The sequence below is a fragment of the Saccostrea echinata genome, unplaced genomic scaffold (genome assembly GCF_033153115.1).
Source record: "Saccostrea echinata isolate AGI-Se365-2 ecotype Australia unplaced genomic scaffold, CSIRO_AGI_Sech_v1 ptg000054l, whole genome shotgun sequence".
Classification (NCBI taxonomy): domain Eukaryota; kingdom Metazoa; phylum Mollusca; class Bivalvia; order Ostreida; family Ostreidae; genus Saccostrea; species Saccostrea echinata.
Window position 1 is genome coordinate 28,637,115 of NW_026889803.1, and position 11,595 is coordinate 28,648,709.

An 11,595-nucleotide genomic window follows, 5' to 3' on the forward strand; every position below is an offset into this window, starting at 1 on the left:
ATGTAAAACAATTTAATGTTCTTGACATATCACAATTAATCTGTTATAGAAGAGTAAGGCATGGTCTTTGGATATGACAATGTACATGGTGTACTGTACACTTAACCAGTGCAAATCTCATGTACCCTCATATACATGTACATTAACATGGGAATAATATATGCCATTTTCTATATATCTCGGCATGTATCAGCCCGAGACACCAATATCAGCCATAGGACGGAATGTCCGTGTGATCTATCTAAAAAAAAAACCTACAAATACAAATCTGTAATCAGGGAATAAAACATGGATCCCCCGGAAAACACAGAGATGGGATTAGGTGCCTAGCATCCACTGTCGACTGGTCACACCCGCTGTGAGCCCTGTGTACTGATCAGGTAGATGGAATATAGACACACAGTCAAATTTAGTATAAAAACAAAGGTCTAACAATTTGTAGTAAAAAAAACCCGACCCATTGTTAAGTTATATTTGCTATGATAGGCGTCGGAACCGGGGGGGGGGGGGGCTTTGACCCCCACTTGTTTTTGCAAAGATAGACATAATATAGGCATTGAACATTGGAGCGTAGGTTCCCCCCCCCCCCCACCTTCAAGAGGCACAGGTTGCAGTGTAGTCAAAGAAGGGTAAGTACTAGGATTTGGGAAAAAAAATGGTACTGAAAGAAGTTTGTCCCCCCCCCCCCCCCACCCCCGAAATAGGATTTTCGCATCTAGACAATTACTAATTTTCTTTTTATTTTTATTTTTTTTTTTTTTTTTTTTGCTTGTCAAGTTTTTTCAGGTTCGAATTTTTTTTCTTTCAATTAGCCCCCCACTTTCAATTTGCTTCCGACACCAATGGCTATCAAAACTTCAAATAGCGTGAAATGCAAAACTGAACTTTTTTATGATTAAGAATGTTACTAATGGTCACAGCATCTATTTCTTTGTTAGCAAATTTCAGTTTTAGGAATGGACGGGTTGGATCGAAATTATAATCGTCCGATACACGTGGCGACTTAAAGAGCCAATGCTGGGCAACATCCAGAATCACACACACCAGCTTGTATTCTACATTTGAATAATCTAACCATGGGCTTACATTAGCTTCTTTAAATAGTCCAAGTAACAAGATAAATATTTTGTCAGCAACCTTGAAATTCTGAGTGATGCTCTTGCTAACAACATGAATATTGGAATTATGAATACAGATTTGACATATAAGACTACAGCATATGTCAGATTCGTCTTCTTTTCCTATTTAATTTCCTGTAGTTTCACTCCAAATGGAGTCTCCCACGTTGTGCAGTGGTAAGATTTGCTCTATAGTAGTTGATCCTTACGACGCGGGTTCGAATCCATTGTACGACGTGAATACCAGTTCTTCGGATGAAACCTCATAGACCGAGGTCCCATGTAGCAGTAGGTGCTGGCACGAAAAAGATCCTTTAGTGCTCAAAGGCCGTATAAAGTACCGAGTACAGGTTTTAAATTACCTAGAAGAGACGTTAAACAACCAACCAACCCAACAAGAAAACTTTACACAAAGTTAACTTTAAAAAGTCAAAATGTATATGACGCTATCGATAAATAAATTCCGTTTGAATCAGGCCCGTATAACACGGGGGGAGGGGGGGGGGGCTTCACTATATTCTGAGTATAGTATTTTGCTATAGCAAATTATCCTTTAGATGCTGGTCCCCCCTCCCCAAATCTTTTGCCGTGTTAAGTCGAGCACTGGAAAATTCCAAGATTTGACAGTTAATAATTTTTTTTGTCTTGTCAAATTATTGTTTTTTATGTCAGTTTTTTGATAAGATCCCCTTTTTAAAAACCGTTGCTACGAGCCTTTGCATATTGGTATTTATTCCAATAAAATCTTTGCGTCAAAGATTATAAGCAAAGTAAACTTATATGCTTATTCAATTGAAAATGAGAACTGTGGTGCTTACACTTGTTTCTATCAAAACAACATAATTTAACAAAAGGTTTATAAGCCTTTAAATATTTTTTTTTTTCAAGAAACATCAAATATTGCCAACTTAATTTTCTGAAAAATAACTGAGATATTTCCCTTCTTTTAATAAATGTGTTTTAAACTTTATATTCACGTAAAGATAACACCACAAAATATTGAAAAAAGTAAGATAGGTAAAAAAATCTGCTCACACATACTAATTAGAGCTTAAAATATCAATAAATGCACACTATGATGTGTCAACGCATAATTACAAGATATGCCATGAACTTGCTTTCTGGCGTGTTCAACATAGTCATCATGATAATTAAAGTAAAAATTGTTAATACAGAATAGCTTTTGTAATTAGATGCGTAGGAGAAATCAGTTCCATGCGTCAATTCCCAATACATGTACTTCTGAGTGATAATGAATATACACTGAAGAATTATAATCAAAGTCTGATTTAAAAGAAATGGAAGTCACGTTATTATAGATCCTTCGTTGAATTCACCGTAAATGAATAATGGGAGAGTAATAGATCATTACGCCTCAAAAGACTTTGGAGGTGTTCGGATATGAAAAATTAATAATTTTTCAATTTTCACATCAAACATGATAGTTATCAAATTAAGGGGAAATAGCTAAAATAATTAAAGAATCTGATAAACAAGTTGTCATACTTAAACATTCTTTATTAGGATATTGGAACTGGAAATTAATATCAGTATATATATTAAAAAATAATCAGGGAGGTTCAAATATCTCGGTGAATACGGTATATAGGACAAGTTAAAAAAAAACGCCCATCGATCAGTGTTTTTTTGTTTTGTTTTTTTTTTTTCTTTTTTGTGAAGTCTTGTCCATCTCCAACAAATTATAGCTGTAGAACAATATAAATATATTATATTATTTAACATAATATATTATAACAATAATTTCACTTTCTTAATTGATGTCTCCATCCACTAGAAAATTTACAGCCGATACTAGTAGTTAAAACTGATTCCGATAAAGTGTTCTACGAAGAACACCGTATTTTGTGCCAAATATAAATTGCTATTCGTTTTCATCCTCTGCTCTGAAGATGCAAAGTAGATTGTCCTCTGCCTACAGCTTGAATCGGAATAAAATATTATGCATTCATTTAATTGTCATCCATCTGAACTGCACGTGAGAATATTCGATTGCATCTTGTTATCATTTAAGCATGGTTTTCCAGGCACAGTAGCTGAAATTAAATACTGTAACACCATTGTTGATTTGTAGAATATGTGGCGCATCAAAAATAAAACAATGCATGTCAGCTACTTTTTATCAAGGATGTAGAAGTTCATCAAGTGAACGTGGAATTTGATAGTAATTTTTTTAATTTTTATTTACATACTCTTCGTAACAATAAGATCAACCCGCCCTCCGAAGTTCCATTTAACCTTCCTTTTGATAATTAGTCTGATATTTATCGTTTTTATACCATGTATATAGCGTTTGTCAGTGAAAAGGCTCTCCTTTTCATCAGTTATTCATGAACATTTCATTTTTTTATTACCTCATCCTCAGAATAATGTGTAAAAGCATAAAAACATTCAGTGAATACGTGTATTTTCTTATTTATTACACACATCTACCCTAGTATATCAGTGGTTGTTGCTGTTGCATGGTTCTACTCTTACTACTGACTGCAAAATTTCCACTTCATTGCTAGTGGAATAACACCAATGCCAGCACGGGTCGTTTTGAATGGGAATTGTAAATTGATTAATCATTAGATTCATCATTTTATAATGGGTTAGTGTTTACCTACCCAGAGGCTCTAGCAATCCTACTCAATAAATTCAATCAAGAAACCAAGATCCATGCAACAAGTGGGTTAATACACGGTTGCACGGGCGCACAAACTGCACCCTCGTCAGGCCGTGTAACAATCCTAACATATCTGAATACTAAGAAAAAATGTTTTATATGTGTGTTTAAATCTGTTTTGTTTTACTTTAATTGTAATTTGTTTAATTAAATCATGACCCCCGGGTAGAGAATTTGGGCCTCAATGGCCAATCAAATTTTTACGAAAGAATTTATAGGTAAAATATAGTCATATATAGACCATATAGTCTTCCTCAGATATTCAAAGTCATGTTAAGTCATATATATATATAAAGCACTAAAAACCAACAACACTGTATATCCTAAGTGTCGGATCTACTAAGTAGATACAAGGTCACGGATGGAAATTTATATAAAGCACTAAAAATGACCAACGACACGAACAATAATAATTGTCAAATTTTTGGGACAACCTGTCCCTTCCTCAGGACAAAGAAAAAAGTTAAGAAGTCATAAAAACAAAGGAAATAGAGAAGCAAAAACAACTAGCACTAATACTAAACTACCAAACACTAAATATTTAAAAGGTTACATGTTTAATTTGGAGTTTATAAACAGTTGTGAACAAAGAAATCCGGAGCGCTATGAATTGCGTCCGGTCTATCGGGTGTACTCGGTATATATATATATATATATGTATATGCAAGATTCAGGATTCAAGTTCAAATTATGACACATAGGGGTGCCGAATGCTTATCATCCTGAACTGTTTAATAATCCCTTATTCTGTTAAACAATAAAAAAGAGAATAATTGTTATTTGTTTTAATCGTAATTCTTTCAATATTATTTGAGTTGGAACTGTTAAATCAACATAGCAACTACTTCAAGCAAGCACAGACAGTGTGATCTAGCCAGCCATTAAAAATACCAAGACAAAAATTTGATCAATCATTTGAAGTCAAATACATTCTGAACAGTATCACAGCTGCATTAATTTAGTAAAGTATGTTTTAAACTATCACAATTCATCAGTTATAGAACCATAAGGCAATGTGTCTTGCTGTGACAACATTGGTGATACATTTGACCACGTACCATTATGATGATTTGGATTAACTTGAAGAATCTTGCACATCAACTGGTATAATTCTACATTATAGAATGGCTTGCTGGTATAATTTTTCTTAAACTCTGAAAAAGAATTGATTGGTGTAACAAGAGGCCCATGGGCAACATCGCTCACCTGAGCAAATTGGCTAGGAAAAAGCACAAATCAGTTCAGTATTGAAAATGGAGGGGGTGGGGGAGACTTGAATTTAAAACTACCTGAGAATGCTTCCATATCAGTATAACAAAGGGCTTTGCTATTCTTGGGCATAAGATTTTTTCTTGTGTATTCATTTGCAAAAATTTGATCCCCCATTGTGGCCCCTCCCTATCCCCAGTGGTCATCATTTGTACAAACTTGAATCTACACTACCTGAGGATGCTTCCATATCAACAAGACTAAACATGGCTTTTCTGTTCTTGAGAAGAAAATTTTTGCCTAAATATTCCCATGTAAAACTTTGACCCCCCATTGTGGCCCCATCCTACCCCCAAGGGTCATCATTTGAACAAACTTGAATCTTTACTACCTGAGGATGCTTCAATATCAATAAGACTAAACATGGCTTTTCTGTTCCTGAGAAGAAGATTTTTTCCTGTATATTCCTACGTAAAACTTTGATCCCCCATTGTGGCCCCATGCTACCCCTGGGGATCATGATTTGAACAAACTTGAACCTACACTACCTGAGTATGCTCCTTTATCAATATGACTAATCATGGCTTTGCTGTTCTAGAGGAAAAGATTTTTTCATATATTCTTTTGTAAATCTTTGATCCCCCATTGTGGCCCCACCATACCCCCAGGGATCATCATTTGAACGAACTTGAATCTACACTACCTGAGAATGCTTCCATATCAAAATGATTAATAATGGCTTTGCTGGTCTTGAGAAGATTTTTGAAATTTTTCCTATATATTCCTATGTAAAACTTTGATCCCCCATTGTGGCCCCATGGGGGTCATGATTTGAACAAACTTGAATCTACACTACCTGAGTATGCTTCCATATCAAAATGACTAATAATGGCTTTGCTGGTCTTGAGAAGATTTTTAAACATTTTCCCTATATATTCCTATGTAAAACTTTGATCCCCCATTTTGGCCCCACCCTACCCTCAGGGGTCACGATTTGAGCAATTTTGAATCTACACTACCTGATGATGCTTCCATATCAATATGACTGATCACAGCTTTGTTGTTCTTGAGAAGATTTTTTTTAAAAAAAATTTCCTATGTATTCCTATGTAAACTTTTGATCCCCTATTGTGGCCCCACCCTACCCACCGGGGTCATGATTTGAACAAAATTGAATCTACACTATATCATGAAGGTTTCACATAAGTTTCAACTTTTCTGGGTTAATGGTTCTTGAGAAGAAGATTTTTGAAAGATGACACCTAATTTTCACTAATTCTTAATTATCTTCCCTTGAAATGGGGCATGGTCCTTTATTTGAACAAACTTGAATCCCCTTCACCCAAGAATGCTTTGTGGCAAGTTTGGTCAAAATTGGTCCAGTGGTTCTTGAGAAGAGGTCGAAAATGTGAAAAGTTTTACGGACGGACAGCCAGACAGACAGACAGCTAGACGGACGCCAGACAAAATGTGATCAGAAAAGCTCACTTGAATTTCAGCTCAGGTGAGCTAAAAATCAGTTCAGTTTTTACAACAGTTTCTAAAAATTATGATTCAAATATAAAGCTCAATATCATGTTCAAGATTTAGAGAATTAAGGAGGGATTCTTCTCACATTTCTTGTATTTAAAAATTAATGAAATTTTCATAGATTCAAGACGACATTATTATTAAGTAATGGTATCAATTAGATTAGATTTGACCGTTTTATTTTAAAAGCAAGGTCATTACCTTTTACCTTGACCTTAGGAATAAAAAATACTGTTGCCAATCATGCAATGCCTACTTCTATTTCAAAAGATTAAATGTTTTTCTTTTTGCATAAAAAGATATTACCATTATAGGGTCTATCAAATGATACTACCAAATTGACATAAATAATTTAACTAAAATAGATATTGGCTAATCCGAATTTCCTCTATTTTTCTTAGATTTGTAGGCTATATTAGTTATTTTTATATGCTTCGTATATTTAATTTTTTCTTATTTTCACATATGGTAAAGTAGTCATATAAAGATACAAATTGATACAAAAACAAAGAGTTTTGACCGTTTACTAAGAGAGAAAAAACATTTTTTACTGATTTTTGGCTCAAATCTGTGCTTGGATCGGACGCTTTTAAAAGTTAACAAAATTGTAGTTTGTTTGGAAAATCATATTAATTTGATTTATTTTAAAACTTCAGTCCATTATTTTTAATTTTACTTACATTTGAAATTTTCTTTTAGTCTTTGATTGTTTAAAATTTTAAACTAAATTCATTGTTCTATTAGTAATTTTGAGAAGCGGAAAAGGAGATATTTTCATACGCCGCCTTTCCGCCAAAAAGATAGTCACTGCTAGATTTCAAACTCAGTTTACCATTTCAATTTAAAGTTGTACAATTTCGATGAGGAAAGAAAAATATGATCTTCTAAATCTCTTACATCTAATTATATAAGACATATAACCAAATATACTTTGAATATTTCATCTAGTCAGAAACCAGACAAGAATCCCTCCTTAAATACCAATCATAATACCTAGTATGCATGATCAATATAACTACAATTAATTTCGACTAGCTGCAGAACTGTAGCGTTATGGTTTTATATTTTAGTCTTGATCAAAGACTAAAATATAAAACCATAACGCTACAGTTCTTCAGCTTAAATTTTCACATATTGTAAATTTATAATAAATTTGGTACATATTTTAAATATACATTGTAGCTTACTTTCCATGATATTAAAATTATTTTCATTTAACGCCTGAGACATGCAGAGGAATTGTCATAAAAGTGATTTTTTTGGATTAAAATAGTTTTGATATACATTTGCAGTTATACCCGAAAATAATATATCGTACAGATAAACATGCTACAGGTTTATACATGCACATGTACAGTTACCTGGTCCAGAGGCCAAAAATATCGCTCGCATATCGGCATCAGTGTTGTCATAGCCATGCATCCCTCTCATTTCCCCAGTCCCCTCATATTTAACAATGTTAGCAAAAGGTATAGTCTACAACAAAATGATTGAAACATTGATATCATATTTCCAAAATTTAAACTTTATACATGTAGTCATTGAATACAAATTGATTAAATCCATAAACTGTAAAATATGCATAATGTTATTCAGTCATTGAATTATAGTGAAGTATCATTGTGTTGAACACAATACCGTAAAAATAGCATAATGATGATGTTCTTGTAGATTCATATTACAATATATATGGAGGGTAATCGCGTCAAACAATTTGTTTGAATGAAAATTGTATGTTGTATTTCCACCGAAATATAAAAAGTCAAGAAATACACGATATAATCTTCAAGATTAAAGTTTAAGATTAACAAATTATAACTGTAGAAATACAAATATACACGTACAGTGTTTCAGTCTAACAAGCTGTGAATTTACACATCAGGATTTAGAGCTGTGCAACTTACACAAGGTGAGCAGCGTATACATTTACAGGGCAAGGTGATGTACACACCATCATCCGCCTCTATGAATATTGGTGACACTCGATAATGTCTTTTAAGGTTGTAACGTTCTGGAATATTGTCCTTTCTGTATACAGTGATTTTTTCCCCTTCAGCTACCGCTTGAAGAGCATCGTAAACCTGATTAAAACTATGTCAGTTATTTCTGATGCCACACCACATATCGACTGGGTCTTGTCCATATTCTGTCCCTTTTGTCCGTCTGTGTAATAATACGGGTATGTTCCCAGAACTTCATTAAATAGATATATATTCAGCTTTTTTTACAGTCAAACTTTTGAGTAACAAATGGTTTACTGTGGTTGCAAAAAGTTAATGTTCTTGTTCCATTATATTTTTTTTTTCAGAAAGCTCGTGTATATTTTGACTAGCAAAAGTAAAAAAACAAAAACAAATTATACTAATTATAACATTGATAGGCACATACATGTAATTTATCTCATTTTTGGATTATTCTGAACTTATCTTCAATACATCTCTATTCTAAAATAATACATGCATCCAGAAAAAAGGAATCGACACTGAAAGAATTGTTTGAATGTATTTCTGCATCAATATGAATGCGACAATCATCTAAGATTTCATCTTTGCTAGCCATGGGTTTCAGGTCCACTCCGCTCCCCATAAACTATGGGGAGCGGAGTGGACCGAAATCCCTTGGCTAGCGAAGATGCTAAGATTTATATACAGGGTATTATTTTATAGCTCTGTATGAGAATGAAATAGGAATTTTAGTAATAATAAAAATCTCTTACCTTATCAATAGCCCCATCCTTAGGCCAGATTTTGATATTCGCTCCTTCTGGGATTAATACAGATATATCATTCATATCAATTTTATCGCTCAAATCTACTGTTTCTTTAATGTTCGCCATTCCATGATCAGAAAATATCATAAGACTGACGTCATCTAATCCTAATGATGTCATTTGTTCTTTGAGTGTGTAAATTTCTCGGTCAACTTCTTTGATTATCTCTTTCAGCTCTTTGGAACCGACACCGTATCTGTGTCCATAATGGTCCACTACTTCAATGTATATACCTAGTGCAGAAATCATTTTTAAAAATTTCTTTATGTGGTTAAACTAAACACAAGTTAAGTGATATAGATGCAACTACATGCATGCATATCTACGAATTGAATGCTCATCTTGTAAAATCATGTGTAACAGTGAAAACAATTGAATTTATTAAGCATGATATGAAAATATTTGGGCACACTTTGTGTAAACTGCATGCAAAATTGACATTTTTAATAAGATATTGTAAGATTGTATTAACATTTTTTACTACTTGTTTTCTTTTAAATCTATTTTAATGAATTATTCATAATGGTTTACTAAACTGGCACTTTGATGTATCATTTTGCATGAAATAGAATCAATAAGAAGAATTTGAAGGAAAACAATTGTGCAATGTTAATTACATGACAAAATATCTTGATTAACACGCAAATTTATATTTTCTTGGACGCAGAAAATAAAAGACTTAGTGTATTTGAGCACTTGCACAAAACAATAGTTTACTTTCATTTTTGTTGGTAGAGGTAAGCACAACACATACCTATTAAATCTGCAGTGTGATTTTGTAAGAGATTAAGTGATTCATTGATGGAAAACTGCATTTCCGGAATTCCAGTTATACTTCTTCTTGGTATGCAAAAGGTTGGCTTAACTCCCCTTATAGCAACATCGCACTCTCTCCAGTAAAAGAAATAAGTCTTTTTACCCTGAAAATTAAAATCATTGGAAATTTAGAATATGTACTGAAAATTTAGGAATAAATACCAAAATTGCTATAACTTTAATGAGATTTATATGCAGGAAAATAAGCGATAAAAATTAATGTAACTGGCTGAAGAACTACATGTAGCACATGGTTGATTCCAACGTTTAAAAAAATTAAATTAAATATATTAAAAGTTTAATACTGATTAATGCCTGAGATCTATTCAGTAGAACCTTTATGATATTTTTATTTGGAAAATAATGTACTTGATGCAATGTAATAATGTAATGTACATGTACTTGACACAGTTTTATGTACTAACCTGGTTTTCTGCCGTCACCCACAGAGGTTCGGCATCATCCCACCAGTGTGCATTGTGCTTTTCCTGATGAAACAACCCATCGTCCATGAACAGGTTTCGTCCATGTTTTTCATCGAACATAAAATTGGATACATATCCATGGTCTTCACTATGAACACCTTTACATAAAACATTTTAAGATCCTCCCTGCCCCCCCAAATGGGTGGGTGGGTAAATTAACTAACCTGTATTAGAAATAGATTAATGCACTTTAAGGATTTCGAAAAATTGTTGAGATGTCTTTATCTTAATAACAAACAATCAAGGTAATAGAACCCTCACCCGTCATAATGGAGTAATAATTAGGATAAGACAGTGTTGGATACACTGGCACCATGTATTCGGCCTTCACTCCTTGCTTAAAAATACTATTGAAACCAGGCAACATTTGACCATCTTGTTCTAGGTAGTCCCATCTGAATCCGTCGAGTAAGATTACAAGTAGACGTGATCCCGAAACGTTTGAACCAATCAAAATAAAGAAGGAAAATAATGCTGACCAATGCTTCGTCCCATGATTATGGCTGTTCATTTTTAAAATTCTCTACAATGTAAACAAAATAATGAATTTATATAATTTGCTTTTGAACACATAATTGCCGCAGAAAATTTACACATGTAGCAGTAATCATTTTAATTTCATAGGTATTCATCAAAATCAAAAATCCCAGCTATCCAAAGCTTCTATTGAGAACTACGAATGTTAAATACGCGATATCAAATGATGTAGAGGATTATAAAAAAGAAGCTGGGGATGGAAATTCTCAGTGAAACCCCCCCCCCATTTTTGTTGCACTGTGGACAAATCTTACCCAGAATTATGTTTTGTGGAAAAAAGAAACTCAGAACCTCCACCCCATCCCAGTTATAGGTTTTTAGGTTTGGTCAATTTCTGCACATTTTGTTGATAAAGTTTAATTTGTTTAGGTCACTTTGTCATTTCTGCTTTTTTCCTGCCTCGCCCTTTCCCCGTCCTACGGTTTGTTAAACCACTAAATGTCT

General features: G+C 33.5%; 1 protein-coding gene across 1 annotated transcript; it reads right to left on the minus strand.

Moving 5' to 3' along the window:
• Positions 1–4,605: 4,605 nt before the first annotated feature.
• LOC133204762 (glycerophosphocholine cholinephosphodiesterase ENPP6-like) lies at positions 4,606–11,125 on the minus strand. Its single transcript, XM_061340505.1, has 7 exons — positions 10,876–11,125; positions 10,555–10,712; positions 10,068–10,233; positions 9,260–9,546; positions 8,448–8,624; positions 7,905–8,019; positions 4,606–4,958 (listed from the first exon to the last, which is right to left on the minus strand). The coding sequence occupies exons 1-7, from the start codon at positions 11,123–11,125 to the stop codon at positions 4,786–4,788; spliced, it is 1,326 nt and encodes a 441-aa protein (XP_061196489.1). The 3' UTR covers positions 4,606–4,785.
• Positions 11,126–11,595: the final 470 nt, after the last annotated feature.